General features: G+C 35.9%; 1 protein-coding gene across 8 annotated transcripts in view; it reads left to right on the top strand.

Moving 5' to 3' along the window:
- The window catches only part of CBLB (Cbl proto-oncogene B), a 239,262-nt gene that overhangs the window by 85,993 nt on the left and 132,619 nt on the right, over positions 1–20,650 (top strand). For all 8 annotated transcript variants that reach the window (XM_066240711.1, XM_066240715.1, XM_066240714.1 and 5 more), the window contains exon 4: positions 11,308–11,454. In XM_066240711.1, the coding sequence (XP_066096808.1) occupies positions 11,308–11,454 (147 nt within the window). The remainder of the gene's footprint in view (positions 1–11,307; positions 11,455–20,650) is intronic.

Here is a 20,650-nt window from a genome sequence, read left to right as displayed (position 1 = left end):
CATAATGAAGATCAGAGCAGAAATAAACAAAATGTTACCTAAAAAATCAATACAAAAAGATTAATGAAACCAAGAGCTGGTTTGTTGAAAAGACAAACAAGATTGACAAACGTTTAACCACACTCCTCAAAGAAAAGAGGGAGAGGATCCAAATAAATAAAATCAGAAATGAAAGACAAGTAACACCTGACACCAAAGATATACAGATCATTCTAAGAAAATATTACAAACAACTATATGCCAACAAGTTGGACAATCAGGAAGAAATGGATAAGTTTCTAGAAACATACAATCTTCCAAAATTGGATCAGGAAGAATCAGAGAATCTGGACAGAGAGATTAAACTAGTTAAACGAAGCGGTAGTCAAACACTCCCAGCAAACAAAAGGCCTGGACCAAATGGCTCCATGGGTAAATTTTACCAAATTCCACCAAAAAAACCACAACTAGAACTGATCAATTAATTCAGTAAAGTAACAAGATACAAAATAAAATTCAGAATTCAGTTGCATTTCTATACACTAATAATGAACTATCAGAGAGGGAAACTAAGAAAGCAGTCCCATTTACAGTTGCATTAAAAAAATACCTAGGAGTAAATTTAACAAAGGATGTAAAAGACTTGTACTCTGAAAATTATACAGATATATCATGTTCATGGATAGAAAGAATTAACATAATTAAAATATCTATATTACCCAAGCATTCTGTAAATTCAGTGAAATTCCTAGCCAGATACTAATGGCATATTTCACATAACTAAAACAAATATTTCAAAATTTTATATGGAACCAAAAAAGACCTTGAATAGCTATAGCAATCTTGAGAAAGAAGAACAAAGTTGGAGATAGCATACTATCTGATATCAACTATACCAGAAGAACATAATCATCATGGTATTGGCATTAAAAAAACAGACATATAGATTGATAAAACAGATTAGAAAGCCCATAAATCAACCTGTGCCTGTATGGTCAATTAATATTTGAAAAAGGAGGTAAGAATATATAATGGTATAAAGATGGTCTGTTCAATAAATGGTGTTGGGAAAATTGGACAGGAATGTGCAAAAAGTAAAACTAGACCACGTTTCTATTTCATACACAAGAATAAACTCAAAATGGTTTATAGACTTAAATAATAACTCGAAACCATAAAAATCCTGGATGGAAACATAGGTAGTAAAATCTCAATTTTTGAAGCAGTATTTTTTTCTGATATATCTCCTTGGGAAAGGGGAACAAAAGACAAAAGAAACAAATGGGACTGTATAAAACTATAACGTTTTTGCTCAGTAAAGGAAAGACAGCCCACTCAATGGGAGAACATATTTGCCAAGGATACACCAGATAAGTGGTTAACATCCAAAATTTGTAAAGAAATTACAAAACACCACCAAAAACAATCAACTAAAAATGGGCAAAGGACCTGAATCGACACTCCTCCAAAGAGAACATACAGGTGGCCAATAGACATAGGAAAAGATGCCTAAAGTCACTAATCCTCAGAGAAATGCAAATTAAACCCATAATGAGATAACACTATACCTGTCATAATGACTGTCATCAATAAACAACCAGTGTTGGTGAGGATGTGGAGAGAAGGGAACACCTGCACGGTTGGAGGGAATGCAGATGGGCGCAACCACTATAGAAAACAGTATAAAGGCACTTCAGAAAATTAAAAATGTAAATGCCTTATGACACAGCAACTCCACTTCTGGGGATATTTCCCAAGAAATCCAAAACACTATTTCAAAAGAATATATGCACCCCTGTGTTCATTGAAGCATTATTTACAGTAGTTACAATTTGGAAACAATTCAAGTTCTCAACAGTAAATGAGTGGATTAAAAAGCTATGGTACATTTATACTATAGAACACTACTCAGGTGTAAAAAATAATAATAATAATAAAATAAAAATAAAAAGGAAATCTTAGCTTTTGTGACAACATGGACTGACCTGGAGAGTATTATGTTACATGAAATAAGCCTGTCATAGAAAGATAAATGCCATATGATTTCACTTATATCTGGACTCTGATGAACAAAATTAAAAAAAAGAAAAGAAACAGACTTAGAGATGTAGAGAACAGACTGACAGTTGTTAGAGGGGAAGTGGGTGAGGAAGGTGAAGAGATTAAGCAAAGATAAACCTCACAGGCACAGCACTATGCTGATTAGCGGAGGGAAGGTGGAAGGTAAACCAGGAATAAATGGTGATGGAAGGAGACTTGGGGTGGTGAACACCCAATACGTTATACAGATGATGTATTACAGAATTGTACACCTGAAATCTGTATAATTTTATTCACCTAGATCACCCAAATAAAGACAAGAAAAAGGGAAAAAGAAAGAAACTATTGAAAATATGAAATTAGATTCGAGTCCTTTTTTAGGGAAATTCTGCTGTGCCATTGGAGAATGTACTATGGGGGAAGAGCTAAATTGGGATTAGTAGTGAGGTAAGTGGTTTGTACTGACTGCACCAGAGATGCCTTCTCACTTTGGAAGTGAAAGCTACCTGGTGTCAGTGGGACCTGTCAGACAGTCGTGGGTAGTGTTGTCTGGAAGTGGACTCACTGTCCTACAGATACACTGTAGGTTTTCCTGCTGAGAAAAATCAATATAATGGCTTTTAATGACATTTTTATTTCTTGTTGAAAATAGGAAAATTTAAAGAAATGAAGAGATTACTACTCTTTGTCTTTTAGCATGTATCTTATATATTTTTCTACTGTGATATTAAGCTTTTTTTACTGGCATGCTATTTATTTGCCTCAGGTTTTTACTTCACATTTCTATGGTGTATGAGTATGCACAAAACCTTGATATGGTATCTATAACAGATTGTACAAAAGCCAATCAGAATTGCTTAGCGAAATTGTGTTTGCTTTTATTTTTATATCAACCGTCTAAATAAAGATAATTTTAACTCCAGATGAATGGATGAAATAAGTCTTATGATTTTAGTTTTCTTCTCTTAGTAGCACACAGCGTGAGTGTTAGAGAGATGAGCATCTTTTTCCTCCTCCTGCGGTTCATTGGTCCAGTTCCTCCATTCTAAGACAGCAGGGGTGAAGTAGTAGGTCAAAGGTATCAATAAGGAAAATTTCCAAAGCCACAAAGAGGAAGTAACTGTCAGAACAGGTAGTAGGATGGGAAACTATATTGTGCTTCTTCTGGAGGAATGACAAATTTGTTCACTTTAGTTCAGTTTCTGGAAACTACTGGGGAATGTAGTATTAATTTTCTTTAGTTTGCTGGTCTTGTATTTTGCCATTCACAAAGAAAATTTACAAAAAGATAGAGAAAGAGAAGAAAAGATCTCAGAACTCACACAACAAAGATTTTTTTTTTTTTGTAATTTAGAGTCAAACCCCAGATTTTTAATTCTCTATTTAAATTACTTTTGTTAAAATTACTACTATTCATCAGGGTTTGGCAAGTTGATGCTTTACTGTGTATGTAGTTTCTGTAAACTCTTTTTTTATATACTGATCCTATCTATGTGTTCGTTTGCACTGTTTGGGGGTAAGGAAATCCTTTTCTTATTTATAGTTCTTTAAATATTTTTATGGTTTTTGAAATTCACATTGTTGGCTATCTTTTACATGTGAGAAGTTGTTACAGGTAAAGTAAGACTTTTCCTTCTCCAACAAAGATTTTTTTTGCTGTATAGAAGTTAAATGCAGTGTGTGCATAAGCTAGCATGATGCCCCTCAGAGAACACTCGGGGCCGTGGCAGCTAGTGTCAAGTGGCAGAAATGGTGTGACATTTAAGGGCCTGATAGATAACATCTCTGGGAGGGTACGGAAAAGATACTATGGGAGTAATTCAACATGTAACTGGAAAAAAAAAAAAAGACAGGTGAAGGCGTAGGACTTCGTATCAGAGAGGAGAAAGAGATGGATAACCCCAAGGTGTGGATCAGGAAAAGCAGACCATTTATATATCTTGAGGGGAGCACAGATAAATGGTGTGAGAAGGGCTGGAAAGGTAGCTTGGTCCCATGGAAGGTAGAAATTCTTGAAGAAAGTTTTGTTTTAGGAGAATTTTTAACTGTGTTCTGTTGAGTAAAACAAAGAAAAGTGATCTTTAAAATATCAAATATGATAAAAAGTTAAAAGGTGAATCTAGTTTTCAAAACAATGCTTTTGTTTCAAGGTCAAGTTTGTTTTGTTAGTGAGACTTGCTTTTATAACCCCAGGGTATGAAAATATAGTTTAAACTCCTAATTTTTCAAAAGAAAAAGAAAACAAAGTTCTCTATCTTCTGGTTGCTTCTATGTGACTCTCAAAGCAGCAGTGACTTTCTACGTTGTTCACAGAATGAACTTTCATTGTATTTTATCGTAAATAAAAAGAAATGTAGAAGTAGGTTTTTTTCTTTTCTCTTTCAAGTAATAGCCTGCATTTTAAAGATTTATTTTACAAAGGGATACTTGTTACAGATTAGGTTTAATCAAAAGACTTCTAATACTCAAGACGAAAGAGTTTTCTTTGGTGAAGGAGATATTGTTAAGCTTTTAAACCAGATGAAAGTACAAGTGATCATATCATAGTGTAGTAGGTTCTCATAATAAATTTTCCACATAAAACTGATGAAATCATCAAAGGGATGTTGTTAATCCCACTTTGGCATGGGCACAAAGTTAAAGTAACTGTCATTGAAAAAATATTTGGGAAGCTTTATTAAATACATTGAGATAAGGTTTATTGTATCATCTATAGTCATTTTCTTCACGCAAACTGCTGTCATACTCATATATTGTACAATCCACATGGCCCATTCAACCATATCTAATTTCTAGCCTGATTCACCTTCACTCTACTTGTTCAACGCAGGGCCACGTTCCTGTCAGAACTACATCACCACGGATTCCACTCTAATGGATTACCATGTTTGTTCTGGTTCTATTTCAGCTTTATTCTCATAATTTTATGTATCTTGGGAGATCTCCAAGCTTCTTAAATTCACAGAGTAGGATTGTATCATCTTCCATCTTTGCATCCTCACTGCCTAGATCAAGTCTAGTATGTAATAGACAATCAAGATTTCCAGAGTAAGTATTTAAATGGATGAATCAAATACTTGCCCAGTGTTTGCTGTGGAATCATGAAAAGCCACTATAGCAATTGGTGATCTTAACAAGGTGAAGATGATTTATCTTATAAAGATGGCTATTAGTTAAATGGATGATAGTATTATATGGAACAAAAAAGAAAGACTATGATAGGTATTTGTTTTTTTATTTATTTATTTATTTTTCTGAAGCTGGAAACGGGGAGAGACAGTCAGACAGACTCCTGCATGCGCCCGACCAGGATCCACCAGGCACGCCCACCAGGGGGCGACGCTCTGCCCACCAGGGGGCGATGCTCTGCCCCCTGGGGCATCGCTCTTTGCGACCAGAGCCACTCCAGCGCCTGGGGCAGAGGCCACAGAGCCATCCCCAGCGCCCGGGCCATCTTTGCTCCAATGGAGCCTCGGCTGCAGGAGGGGAAGAGAGAGACAGAGAGGAAGGAGAGGGGGAGGGGTGGAGAAGCAGATGGGCGCTTCTCCTGTGTGCCCTGGCTGGGAATCGAACCCAGGACTTCTGCACGCCAGGCGGACGCTCTACCACTGAGCCAACCGGCCAGGGTGATAGGTATTTGTATTTTAAATAGAGTGGTAGGTAAAGTTAATAATAATAGTAACTCATTTGTTGAGTGTTTTTAAAAGTAGATATATGTGTTAGGCTTTGCCTACATGTCTTAGATAGTTCTCACAACTCTGTGAGACAGGCATTTTTATTTAAAATTTTTAGAGATGAAGTAACTGATTCAGACAGAGAAGTTAAATAACTTATTCAAGACTACCTGCAGAGTGAACCTATAAATCCATCACTATCAAAGTTCAGGGCCAACCTCTTTAACATAGGATAGTTGATAAATTGAGCAGATTTTCTTTTGAACATCTGGGAATTTGTCAAAGGATACTACAGTCAAACATTAGAGTCGTATTTCATGGTTCAGTTATTTTTTTAAGTAAGGCATTTGCAAATTGTTCATTTAAAATTATTTATTATAGAAAACAAATATATTTATCCTGAGAGCAGCATTCTTATTTTGAGGGATAGCCGCCTGCTTTTAATAGACCTTTGTTGGCAACATGTTCAAGATTGTATACTACAGAGATCAGGGTTCATCTTTCCTAGGCACCAGTCCGGGGCTTCGCTTCCCTAGCCATATTAGTGGTGTATTATGTTTTCTTTAATACAGGACGAAGACATTCATTGGTTACCTATTTTAGTGAAGGTTTTTGATTGACATTATTTGCTAAATTTGTTTTTAAGCAAGCAGTTCAATTTCTCTGAGGTAGTTTGGGGCTGCTTGGAAAATTGTCCTACTGCCTGTGTCTCCGGTTATGTCTTTTCTGCACTTACTCCTGACTTTTCATGATGTGGGTAGTCTCTGAGTCTTTGTATTTAGACTTTTAAGGTGTGCTTCATATTCCCCTTAGAAGTGTTGAAATCTTAAAAGCATTTGGGCAAGGGACTGGGTAAGACCCACTTTATTTAAGACTCTGAGGATCCATCTTAATAATAGTCTATTCCTAAGAGGGAGAAATGCAAGACCAGGCTTATGTCAGCCTAGTCTCCTAATGTTCTCAAGGTCAAAAATCAGTGTGAAGTAACTCTGTTTACCTATCTTGGAGGCCACTACTTCAGAAATTCAGTGAATGGAAATTGCCCTTTAACTGGTCATTTTAAGTGCTACTGTTTATATTCTTTATGTCCTTCCTTTCTTTTTATGTTGACACCTTGTAAAGATTAAGAAGAATGTGTTCTAGCTTTTACATGTAAGAATTGAAATTATTAATCATTTTTAATTTTAAAAAATGGTCTCTCTTTTTACTCCCCAAAGCAGTACATTATCATAAACTCTGGACCTCACTGATATAAAGTGTCATTTAAAGTTTTTCACTTATTCAACATTTAAAGCTTATTACTTTTCTTTGATTTGTGATTCAGCTGTTTTTAGAATGGAGAAAATGCAAAAACTACATGCAATCTCATTAGGTTACATTCCTTTTGTGCTTCCCTCTCCCATATTTTAGTGGAGGCTACTAATCAAATCTTGATTTATTTTTTATTTTTAAGAATTTATTACAGTGAGATGGCTATAGTTGTTGTATTCCCCCTCCCCCAAATTGTATCATAATAATCTATTCATGCTTTTTTGTCCCACACTATGTGATGAATTTTTTTAAGGATAGGATTGTGTCATTCTACCTCTAGCCTCCTTATGATGTTGGCTATAGTTAAGCTTCAAAGACTTATTCCTAAACGTGAAGCTCCATCATTTCAATAGTCGTGCTGATTCACTCTGGTTTAACCTTATCTCTGCACAGTAAAGTAACTTGACTTGGAGAAATGGACTAATACCAGTTTTTAAAAAACAGTGTTAGGTGATTGAATCCAGGATAAAAGAGGTACTTTGCTCCAAGGTGATATTCTTGACATTCGTTATACATTGCCCATACCTTTTTTCTCTCTCTTTCTCTTTTTAATGTAGCTAGCTTTTCTTCTCTTCTTCTCTCTTCTGTTTTGAATCCTCTTTTCCTCCCTCTTCTTCAAGGCTCTTCTAATTTTAACTACTTTACTGATTTTCCCAGTATTGAAATCTAGGTGCTACTTTTGATTATATGGTATATAAAAATACTTTTATTTCATAATTATTTCTTGTAAACAAAATCTCACAGAAACAAATTTCAAAAAAGGACTTAGTTTGTGATGGTTAATGGGAAATATGCGTTAGTAATTAGTTGAAATAAAGTAGCTCATACTGAAAGTGAATGAGTGTTGCAAAATTCCTTGTAAATTTATTTAAATTTATAATTATAAGATTATTGTCCTTTCTTTGTAGAGCAAGTTTTGTTTTTGTTTTGTTTTTTCATTACTGGGAGGTAAGTAGTTTTAGTGATGGAAACATTCTTAATTAGTAAGCATCAAATCTTTATTAAGCAGTCATTATTATTAGTCTTATGACTAGAGGTAATCAAGTGAGCTTAGGGAAAATTGACCAAGTATGGAAAAGTTTTATAATAGGAAAAAATATTTCAGCTACAAAAGAGATGCCATTGTTTCCCTTCTTTCCACTGATAATTAAAGAGGACTATATTCTTGGAATTTACTTTCAAAATGGGAAGTTTTAAATGGATATCTAAGGGTGCAGAGAAGGATGGGGCATTAAAGAAAGCACACAATGTATAGCAAAGTATAGTAAAATAAATGTGTGCAATTATATAAAAAAAAACCATTTTCTGTGATAATAAATTTAAATAACATCAGATAGAATTATCTGTCAGTTTTTCCTTATCTTGGTGTTGATTGAAAGCTCTGTAAATTAGTCTTTTAACTAATGAATTTCCAAATGATCACTTACATATGTATGATATATATGTGTATTTAAAAATTTGATATAAAATAAATATAAATATATAGTCTTATATGTGAAAAACAAGGTAACCTGAAACTCATGCATTCACAGAGTATATTTAACAGCTTGAATTTAAGGGTTTTAAAAGGCTAAAGGCAAAATTTCCTTTCACTGCAAAAAGTAAAAACTGTGGTGACTCACTTGCAAGAACAGAAAATTGACTATGCACACATTTTATAATTAAATAATGATTAAATGTATAGGTATGAGTGATGACTAGAGCTCTGGACTGTAAATCCTCAAGACAAAATGTTACTATTTCTGTTTTAAACTTTAGTGTCTACAGAGCCAGTGGGTCAAATATCCCAAATGGGTAATCATTGGCATTGTCCTCCAGCCTTTAGATCTTAACAAATAAAAATGGAAACCATTTGGATATGATTAAAGAACAAAGACACAGGGGGATGGAGAGCAACCAATTCAGAAAATATGGAACAGTTGGTTCACCCTAATTATAGCCATCTTGATTTCTCTTTTTTCTTCTGTATATATCAATTGGGAGTTCAGTGGAAAATTAACCCTTTGCCTAATTATAGAAATAAATTCGTTGCAGATTTTCTAAAGTGACTTTATGTTTTTTCTTAAACTCAAATTTCAAAAGTCAGTTGCAGTTTATGTTGGCCACAGTTCTTTCCTTTGATATAGTTCAGTAGTTCATTTCCTAAGACTGAATTTCTTATATCTGCCATCGTCTAAATGAGGATATGTTGACAGAAATGAGAAGATCAAAGACTCATCAAATTAAAAAGGTTTTACATTTGAATTAGTCTGAGTTGTACTGAAGTGTGGCTGAATCCAAGCAGTGACTGAACGCTATGCACAATGATAATGTTTTTGCAGATTGTTTATTGCTGCCAGTCAAGCACTAAAATAAGGCCTAAGTTCTGACCCTTCTTTGCCATAAATTTTCTCATAGATAAGAAAGGTTATGCATATTGGGGGCATATTTGGTTTTTCAGTAGAGATGAATTTATTGAAATGTAGATTACTTTATACTTGATTGCTTGCTTTTCTTTTTTTTTTCTACTTTTTATCACAAGTACCTTTATTAAGTATTCATATTATGAAAAAAATTATATGGTTTTTTTGTAGCTATTTTAGAAAGAATGATACCCATTGACTTTATTGACAGGTGTATATTACATGATCTCTTTGGTACTTAATGTTTATTTTGCATGTTAGAGAATCATTTAACACAGGTATGTAAGTAAAAATGAGGAAAAAGAATAAAAACTTTCAATGTCAGAGTCCTGATGAAACATTGTAGGGTTTTGTATATATTCCAGATTTGATGGCTTTCTTTGTTTTTCTCTGAATTTACTTTTAGTCTTAAAATAGTTATTGCATCCCTCACTCCTACCCTTGAGACCCCTCCACACACACATAAAGGCAGCTGAAGCTTCAAAACGGAAAAATTGTATTTGTATCTATTGAGTGCATGAACAGAAATATAAAGAAGCAAGTTCGGTTCAAAAATTATGATTAACAGCCCTGGCCGGTTGGCTCAGTGGTAGAGCGTCGGCCTGGCATGCAGGAGTCCTGGGTTCGATTCCCGGCCAGGGCACACAGGAGAAGCGCCCATCTGCTTCTCCAGACCTCCCCCTCTCCTTCCTCTCTGTCTCTCTCTTCCCCTCCCGCAGCCAAGCCTCCATTGGAGCAAAGTTTCCCCGGGCACTGAGGATGGCTCTGTGGCCTCTGCCTCAGGTGCTAGAGTGGCTCTGATTGCGGCAGAGTGACGCCCCAGATGGGCAGAGCATCACCCCCTGGTGGGCATGCCGGGTGGATCCCGGTCGGGCGCATGTGGGAGTCTATCTGACTGCCTCCCCGTTTCCAGCTTCAGAAAAATACAAAAAATATATATATGATTAACAACAGTTAACGTTGTAAACTTATGAAATAGATGGAAGGAGAACAGATGAGACAATAACATGGAAATTAGAATGGAGACATCTGCATTTTCCTTCATTCCAAACCATTTTTATCATGCTGTCATAACCTTTTATTTCTAAAACAGGTTTGATCATGTTCTTAGGATGTTTAATTCATTTTGGCTCCCCATTTGTTATAGCAGGAGCTCCTAACAAGGGGAGTATATTGGAATTGCTCAAGGAGTCTCTAAAATATGCACATATGTGGAACCCATCACCAGAACACTTGATTATTTTATGGGAATGGATAAATTTGACAAAAACTATTTTCATTATTTCAGATGCCTCTTTCTGCCATGTTCCAACCAAACTCTCATCCTGTCTCATCCTGCTTCTTCCAGTCATCTTCTGTTCTTCTCTAGCCGTGCTACACTTAGCTATTTCACACAGCTTTTATTCCATACATCTACACTATTGAGCATATTGTTCCTACTCTCCAAAGTACCATCTCCTTCTCTTCCCTCCCTCCCCTTTTCTCCAGTCTAAGTCTTATATCTGCCAAACAACTGCTTATCTTCTTAGATTCTCCTCTGAAGAGAAATTTTTCCTCATTTCCTCATGTTGAAATAGCCACTCTATATTTTCTGTTTAGCATTTATATTTGTTTACTTTTCTTTCCATGTCCATCCTTCCGATTAAACTCATGTAATTTATCTTGTCCTTGTTTATATATATTAAATGACTATATGGATAAATAATATGTGAAAAGCCTGTTAGGAGTTTAAATGTATAATTTTTTATGAACATTATTTTTACAGTCATTATTAGAGTTTTGTGATCAACCACCGAGACCTAGGTCGATATTGTACATAATTTTATTTTTTTATAATATATGGCACTATTAAAACATATTTATTTATTTCTCTTCTTCTTTTTACCCCCTTGTCTCTACAGGCGAAATCTCACAAAACTGTCCCTTATCTTCAGTCACATGCTGGCAGAAATCAAAGCCATCTTTCCCAATGGGCAGTTCCAGGGAGATAATTTTCGTATCACGAAAGCAGATGCTGCTGAATTCTGGAGGAAGTTTTTTGGAGACAAGTAAGTAAAAGTCATTTGATCGTTTAGATCCATCTTTGAAGAATGATCTAGCCCTGCCTCCACTTCCATATGGTATAGATTTTACTTGAGTGTTTTTCATACGTGTTTTGATTACTAATTTTTCTGTTTAGCCACCAAAAGTATACCTCAATAACTTAATAGTTTTTTTATGTTATTACAGAGTAAGTATCAGTTACACAGCATGTATTTATATCATGATCATTCTTTGAGTTAGTTTGCTCTAAAAGGTAGGCCTGCGTAAGATAGAATTTCTATACCTGAGATGTTCATAACTTTTTATAATTTAGTAAACACACAAGACACATGTGAAAAATAAAAGGCAAAAAGAGGCAAATACTTTAAAGATGGTGTAAAAAATGCTGTGACAATTTAGAAGGGAACAGCTGCTTCAGAATTTCAGGAAAAAGACACTGCTTTCTAAAGTGTGTGGTGTTTAAGCTTGAAATGAAGGTGGGGGGAGGCCTTAGAGCCCGGATTCAGGTTCCTGTGTCATTGCACAGAAGTATGCATGTGTAAAAAAGATATAGAAGTGAGGGTGTTATTAGTGTTGCCAGTAACACAGTGAGTCCTCGATTCTTGTATTCTTGAAGTAAAGAATTCAGTCAAGAGACAAAACACAGCAAGTAAAGCTCGAATATTTTGGCTGAGCAGGAATACACTTGGAAAGAAGTGAACCTACACTGGGAAGTCAGAGAAAAGGAGGACTTGGAGACAGGTTTCGGGGGGTTAGCCTGACTGCACAAGCCGCCACTGCCCACTGCTCTCCTGACTGCAGGTTTTGATGGGTCTGGCAGAGATTAGGGAAAGGAGAGAGGCAGGGCAAATGCACCCACCGGAGGAGAAGAAGAGGAGAATGAGGAGGCAGGCAGGGCTGGGCTTGCCCCGGGAGGAGGAGTGCAGCACACAGGGGTCCTCAGTCCTGAGGGTGGGGATTTTAGGGGAAGTCCTAGAGGAGATCTCAGTAGACTGCTCATCAACATTCCAGGTATGTTTCTTTCAGCATCAGTCCCAGGGCAGGGGTCAGTTGTCAGTGCAGCTGGTCCCGAGGTCAGCAATGCAACCTTTGTCAGATTTTGCTGCTTTTCCGGGCCTGGAGGTGAAACACAGCTGACATCTAGAATCTAGATGTATTTGATTCAGTTCAAAACCTCATTGTCCTGGGGGTTTAATGCTTAAGGGCTTTTATGGGTTTCTTGTTTGTTCCCCTGCTAAAGAGGTCCGACCCACATGACTAGCAACAGGGCAGGGGAGGAAAGGTCAGGGGAGGGTTCGAGCCCTGTGACCAGCAGTATGAAAGGTAGGAAGTCTAATCCGAAAGGCCAGCACTATGTTAGTGGAGGAAAGGTTACCCTGGGGGTGAGATCTGTGTTTTCCCTGCTTCACCCATTGCTAAGGACCTGGGGCTTTCCGCCCTGGTAACCTTTTGTGCCTGGCCTTTCTCTGCTGGCGTCTAACTGCTTACACAAAGTTGAAGTATGTCACAAAATAGTCAAATAAAGATGTTTTTCTTTAAGTACTTCCCACACATACTCAGTGAGCTTGGTAAATAATCGGAGTTGAATGTTTGAAGCCACCATAAACTTAAAACTTTTAAAACTTTACAGAAATTTGTTGGGAATCATTCAGTAAGATGATCAAGAATTGAGCTTCAGGGGGAAAATAGTTTCTTCAGTAACCTTTTGTGTGTGTGTGTGTGCGTGTGCACACGCGTCAGACACAGAGAGAGGGATAGATAGCAACAGACAGACAGGAAGGGAGAGAGATGAGAACCATCAATCTTCGTTGCAGCACCTTAGTTGTTCATTGATTGCTTTCTCATATGTGCCTTGACGGGGAGGCTACGACAGAAGGAGTGACCCCTTGCTCAAGCCAGTGACCTTGAGCTCAAGCTGGTGAGCCTTGCTCAAACCAGATGAGCCTGTGCTCAAACCACATGAGCCAGTGACCAGGGAGTGTCAGACCTGGATCCTCCACGTCCCAGTCCAATGCTCTATCCACTACACCACCGCCTGGTCAGGCTTCAGTAACCTTTTAAGGATCCCTTTGATGGTAGTGTACATCAGAATGTCCTTAAACATAGACAGAACCCCAGCTGAGTATTAAGAAAGAAGGGAGTTGCTTACATATGGATTATTGTTTTTTCTCCTGTAACTAAAAGTCTATATTTGTACAATTAACTGCTGAAATGAGACTTTATATAAAATATTGGTATATGCTTTTGGTGGTCTTAGTTCTCTGATGCTACTGAATTAACTGTAAAACTTATTTTTCTTTAGTAAATGTAGTGTTTATCTTTACAGCCATGATTAGAATATGTTTACACATAGAAATGCACATTTTTTTACATACATAATATTTTGGCTTTGAAAATGTAAAAATCTCCTATTTTTTAAATAAAATTTATTCTACATTATCTTTAGGCACTAAAGGTGTAAATGCCATTATTGCCATTAATAGGCATATTCTGTATTCCAGAATTCTTAATTATTTGCAATGCTCTGATACCTAATTACAAATAAAGAATTTAAAAAAGGAAATGGTTTCTCCTCATCTGAATTCGAATAACAGCCAAAAATGTATGTATTAATTACATTGTTGTGAGTAGTAGAAAGGAAAAAGGCATTGAGTGCTGAGTTCTGGAAGAGAGAACTGAGAGGATTTCTTGAAGGTTACAGTTTATATATTAACATGGTGAGCACAATGCAAACAGTTGGTAACCTTCAAAATAATCCTTATCTTAAAATTTTAAGATAATCTATTGGACAAATTCTTTGTGGTATTTCTTTTTGAAAACTGAAAATTTTAATGAGTCATGAAATTGTTTGCTTGTCAAAAGGTCAGTAAAGAATGAAAAGATTGCTCACACATCTTTCAAGAGAGGAGTTGGCTTTGCTGGCTCCTCAAGCCACGGAGAATTATGCATTTGAGATATCTTTATTTCCCTTATTTATTGCCGTAGACATCAATGAGCTGAAATTTCTGTTCAACTGCTACGTGAGAAATCACTATAAACTCAAACGGGGTTCTTGAAATAGCAATCAAATACTCTTCCTACTTCCCAAATGCTTGTAGTTACGTCTCCTGTCTCCACTTTCTAAGTAAAAAAAAAAAGCTGCTTAATTTTTCTTTAACCATTTTTACTTTTGGGATGAGAGCCAAATTTAAAGCTCCTTCTGGAACTCAGACATATTTCTGTAGTCATCAAAATTAATGATTCTTTTAATAGATCATTGGAGAAACCATCTTGAAATTCTCTGTGGGTTTTTAGTTTATCTTTTCACAATAGTTTGTTGAAGGAGTGAACAAATGAGTCAATGAAGTAGTCTTTATAAAGCTTGAATTCTTTCATCTTCCTTATGCTCTCATAGTAGTTTGTATTTTCACATAACTTAGTTCTTAGATGGAAGTATTCCTGTCATTCATCTAGCTGCCCATTGAGGTCACTTGAGAATGCTTTTATTTGACCTAACCAGCACCTTTGAACTTTAAAACAGTATTTTTGCCAAAAACAGAACCATCGAGAGGTTAGTCTAAAAACAGCCAAACACATGACGAATTTTATAAAGGAACTTTTCAGCTTAAGAATGTTATTTTGCCCCCCTTTCCCCCCAAAAGGAACTATCAGTAAGAACAAAATGTTGAGATTGAATTAAAATTGAGTGAAAGCTACTTTTCAAAGGCTATTGTAAACTCCTAAGGCGATTTTAGGATGCAGACCTTTTAAAAACGGGCAGCAGACATAAAATCTTTAAGTGTCATATGCTTAATGATTAATTTCTCTGCTCCCCAACCTTTTTGAAATCATGGCAGGGCCACCTCTCTGCTCGGGGCCCAAGCTCAGCTGGGCCTGCTTGGAGACCTGAGGGAATCAATAACATATTTTGTGTCGGGTTAACTGGTTAGGAAGTTCTGTATTTGTTAGATTTGTAGGCAAATTCATTAAGTGTTTCAGTAGTTGAGTCCTGCTTTTTGCATTATTAGTCTGTTGACCAGGAGATAATAGAAATATGTAGGAAAAGAGAAGTGACATGATTGAATAAATAGGTTTGAGTAAATTCTGCAAAATGAGGCCAATACCAAAATGAATTTGTATACCATGAATTAGTTTTTAATTTAGAAACTTTAAGCATGAGGCTCAAAAAATGTGTTGCTAACTGTTATTAGAAAAGACACATTATGTAGTAGATTCTGGGTAACATTTTTCTAAGCAGGTCAGGTAGCAGTTACTGGGCTACTTGTGCTGAGTACTTCTTGGCATTGAGGAGATTTAGACATGCATTTCCAATCAGATTATATTCAACAGACACCTTGGATCCTAACTTCTGGATCTTCTTGTATGTTCTCTGATCCCCATCTTTGATTCAAGTCCTGTTCTTCAATTTCAAGTTCAAATTTTTTTCTGGCTTTCAAATAGGTCCTGCTATTTTCAGTAATGTCCTCTCTAGTTGTTTTTCTTAGTGAGACCAGAGACCTCTAAAAAGTAGAACTAGCCGTTCTATTTTTTTTTCTTTTCTTTTTTTGCCTGAAGTGCTTCTGTGAATCGTTATTGATTATGGATTAAAGTGTAAAATCCCATTAACATGAGAAGCTTTAGGCACTGTTTTTTTTTATTGCCGTAGACATCAATGAGCTGAAATTTCTGTTCAACTGCTACATGAGAAATCACTATGAAATCAAATGGGGTTCTTCAAATAGCAATCAAATACTCTTCCTACTTCCCAAATGCTTGTAGTTATGTCTTCTATCTCCACTTTCTAAGTAAAAAAAGCTGCTTAATTTTTCTTTAACAATTTTTACTTTTGGGATGAGAGCCAAATTTAAAGCATTATTTTTTTGCACTTAGCTCATCCTCAAAGTAACAAACTATTCAGTACTCTATACTTACCTCCTCATGTGCTTCCTCCCGTCCCCCCGCCACCCCAACACCTGATTCTGTTTGTTTCTCTTTATTGCAGCCACTGGCAGGGCCAGTTTCCCATGCCTTACCCAGTGTTTCCATTGTGGAAGTTTTCCTTGACTACCCTAATCTAAGGTGGACACTCACCCCTGATCTATGTCTGCAGATACCTGTGCTCACATCTCTCATACTAGACTGCAGTGAACTGCTGACATGCTCGTATTTCCCAGTAGACTAGGTGGGTTTCCTGAAGGCAGGGACCAACCCTTACGACTTTCATTTCTCAAACCCTGGCACATATTCTGATATGTGTAGGCACTAATAAATGTTAACAGACTTATGAATGGTTGAGTAGGTAGGTGGGTGAATGGGTGATACCTATTTCGGCTCAAAATTTTCAGTGAATTTATTATCTGCAAATGTATTTATTTATTTATTTATTTATTTATTTATTTATTTATTTTTATCGGCTCCTTTAGTTCTACTCCCTGGAACACCTCTTTCCCTCTTTGTTCTTTATTACCGTTCCAGAATTTTGGTAGCCTTCAGCAAATCTAGTTCAGAAACTCTCCCTTTCTTGGTTGTTCTCAATAACACATACCTTCTTACACATTCAACTTTACTCTATGCTTTGTGTTCCGGGTATGTTTTAAGTACATTTGTGTTATTAAATGTATGTTTACTATATGGGTCTTTTACTTGACTGTAAAGCTCCTTGTTGGTATTTTATCCACTTTGTCTTCAGTGAAGTGTGGATTATTGGGCTCTTGCCCGACAGATCAGCCATTGCAGGTTTCTAAGTCCTTGCTCAAATAGCTCTTCCCACTTTTGAAGATTTTTATAATCTCTGGCATCAAAGTTATTACTAGTCATTCAATGTTCATCTCCCTGATGATTCTCTCCCTGTTGTTACTGGTAGATCTCTTTGTACTCCTCTAAGCTCTTGCTTAGCTTCTGACATTAATTATTTTCACTAAGACTGTCTAGTTATCATATTTTCATTAGAGTGTAAGCTCCATAAAATAAGGTTTATCTGGTCATCTTTTGCATTTATTGAAATAGCTCAACATGGTGTCTCACAGTTAAACTTTCAGGAAGTGTTGTTTGTTGAATTCAAATGAGTTGAGGAGTAGAGCAATGTGTGTGAGCACGTACACCTGTGACACCGAGAGGAGCAGAGCTTATTTGCTTGATTGATGAGGAGGCCGCGTGCTTAGAGGTCATCTGTTCAGGTTCTGACTCTACCACAGATGGTTTCTACGTGCATCAGCCTCTTCATTTATAAAATGTGGATGATGATAGCAATAGTACCAACTATCTAGGGTTGCTATGAAGGTTAAAAGAGCAAAAATCTACCTACAAGGCACATAGAACAGTGTCTGGTACAAGCAAGCACTTTCTGTGGTGGACTAATGAACCAATTTAAACCTTAATCTTTCTCAAAGAGTATATTTATTAATTATTAATTCTACAAATAATATAATTAATATTTAACCTTGTATAATGGAGGTTCTATCGTCCCTAGAAGTCTAAAAACAAAAACCAAAGTAAATAAATAGAAGTTGTCTAAAATTGTATGTATTCTTGTATAAAAGTTGAGTAAAACATAACAAACAGTCCTGCTTACTGTGTAAAAAATGATCTACCTACAGCTCAGTTCATTACCTCCACCTTTGACTTCCTGGGGAAGTGGTATGGACCTTCTTTGGTTTCCTGTGTTTTCCTTTCACTTTAAATACGAGACAGAGGACAATGGCTGCTTTACCTTTCTAGTGAGTGAGATACTTGTTTTTCTAGCATATTAACTAGATTACTTTTCCCTGTAGTCGAAGAAGAGTCAACTTAGTCATATTTAATTAAAGGAGGGATTGCACAATAGAAGTTAAAGACTTTTATAAGGAAACTGTGCAGCAAGAGCTCTAGAGAGAAAGAAAAATAACTAAAATAGAACTCAAGAAATGCATTTTAATATTCTGTGTTGTCAAATGTTATTATCTGTTTAAAAAATCAAAGTATGTTTATATCAATAAGGAAAATAAAATTACAAGTGTTTTGTTCAACTCCCTATAACAAGATCCTAGATATAAAAAGCAAGTAAGAAGCCACATTATAATTATCTGTTAAGCAGTGTGTATTCTATTTGAGGAAAACAGTACATTAAAAAAAGTATAACTACTTAATAGAAGTTTGGCCCTTTAGAGAAGTACTAAGGAATATCACTATTAGTAACTTAATTATTACTGGAGTTGTCAGGTTCCATGGAGGAGCTGGTATTGTATAGGGGTTGCACATAAGTTAGTGAAGACTCTAGCAGTCTATTCAGTGGAGAATGCTATAATTGGGACTGAATTGTTATGGTGCAGAACAAGTCCAGGAAAATGCTGATATTCCAGCTCAGCTGTTCCTGTGATTTACACAATCCACACACAAACCCTGTGTCTTCTGGTAGCATTCCTGAAACTGTGATAGGCTAACTAGTTAGCTCAATAATAAGGTAGAGTCTCAGATGTTACAGTTCTTTGGACCATGTTCTGTTGGTAAAGAAACTGTACTTAATAGCAAAGTAAATAAAGCTTTTTAAAATTAGCACATAGGAATTTATTTCTCCTTAGTAGACTATTATTAATCATCTGTCTTTCTATTCTTCCTTATTCTTCTGAATGTTGACCATCAGCAGGAAACAACAATAACTGTTTTCTCACTATACTTTTGTTTTTGCTTTGTTATGCTGCAATCATCAGTAGTTCCTCTTAATAAGAGAAATTTTGAAGGTTTTACTTACATACGATAGTATGTATACACTTCCTTCTGTGAGGGTTTTAGAGGCATTATGAGAAGTGGAATATTTATTTTGCCTCAATTTAACTTATGTACTTAGCAGACTTCTTCCATTCATTTTTACTTTAATTGACCTAGTTAGAGAGATTTTTGAGAATTTTGTTTTATTGTGGACATTTATTTTTATTTGTTGGTAAGACAGACTGGGCTCTTCATAATGAAGGGAAGATCATTTTATACCACACTTAAACTCTTCTGTGTCAGGACTTTCTAATTTTTCTATAATTTCCTAATTTTGTATAATCTGATGTTAGCAAATCAAAGGTATCTATGAGATTTTGAGTCTCATGTGTATTAGGAACTTACTCAGTGCCACTGAACTTTCAGAGAGAGAATACACTGAAGAATAGTTAAGCATTAGAGAGAAAAGAGATACATCCTTGCCTGACCAGGTGGTGGTACAGTGGATAGAGCCTTGGACTGGGATGCAGAGGACCCAGGTTCAAGACCCCGAGGTTGCCAGCTTGACCACAGGCTCATCTGGTTTGAGCAAAAGTTCACCAGCTTGGACCCAAGGTCGCTGGCTCAAGCAAGGTGTTACTGGGTCTGCTGAAGGCCCATGGTCAAGGCACATATGAGAAAGCAATCAATGAACAACTAAGGTGTTGCAATGCGCAACGAAAAACTAATGATTGATACTTCTCATCTCTCTGTCCCCGTCTATCCCTCTCTCTGACTTTCTCTCTGTCTCTGAAAAAAAAAAAAAGATACATCCATTGTTTTAAGACATACATCCATTGATTCTGTTTAAGACCAGAATCTTTCTGTTATTCTGTTGATCATGACTATTAAGTCAAAAAGTAAAAAATGAAATTGTGACATATTTTTACAAATTGCATTTGCAGTTTTTCTTCCCATCTCTTTCCACCAATAAACTATTTTCAAAGTTGGGAAATAAATGGAATTACATACAAAGTAATTTTATGGCTATAGTAGATTTACTGTTTATTTTGTTCAAAAATTAGGTTGTGAAACTAGAAAACATCAATCTGTCATATGGGAGTAATTGAGAAAATCAGAAATAATATTAAAGGAATAAGTTTTCTTGTTTTTGCAGTTTTTAAAAAAATGTTTGATTCTAAATTTAAGTTTAGGAATGGGAAAATGAGAATATTTGTCTATTATAGAGAACTAATGCTTGACTAGTATACAGACAAAATGTTATGAACTTTTTTTGACAAAGAAAATAAAATCTACCATAAATACCCAGCATCTTTGTTTTCTGTATGAGAGTCAAGCATTTTCACTTATGAAGAAGAGTCATTACATCTAATTAATTCTTCAATAGAGGACTGAATTAAAAAAAAGATGTAGTACATTTATACAATGGAATACTACTCAGCCATAAGGAGAGATGAAATACTGCCATTTGCAACAATATGGATGGACCTTGAGAATATTATGCTCAGCAAAATAAGTCATTTTGAAAAAGCCAAGAAC

Source organism: Saccopteryx bilineata, chromosome 8, assembly GCF_036850765.1.
Source record: "Saccopteryx bilineata isolate mSacBil1 chromosome 8, mSacBil1_pri_phased_curated, whole genome shotgun sequence".
Lineage (NCBI taxonomy): Eukaryota > Metazoa > Chordata > Mammalia > Chiroptera > Emballonuridae > Saccopteryx > Saccopteryx bilineata.
This window is presented reverse-complemented; position numbering and strand designations above follow the sequence as displayed.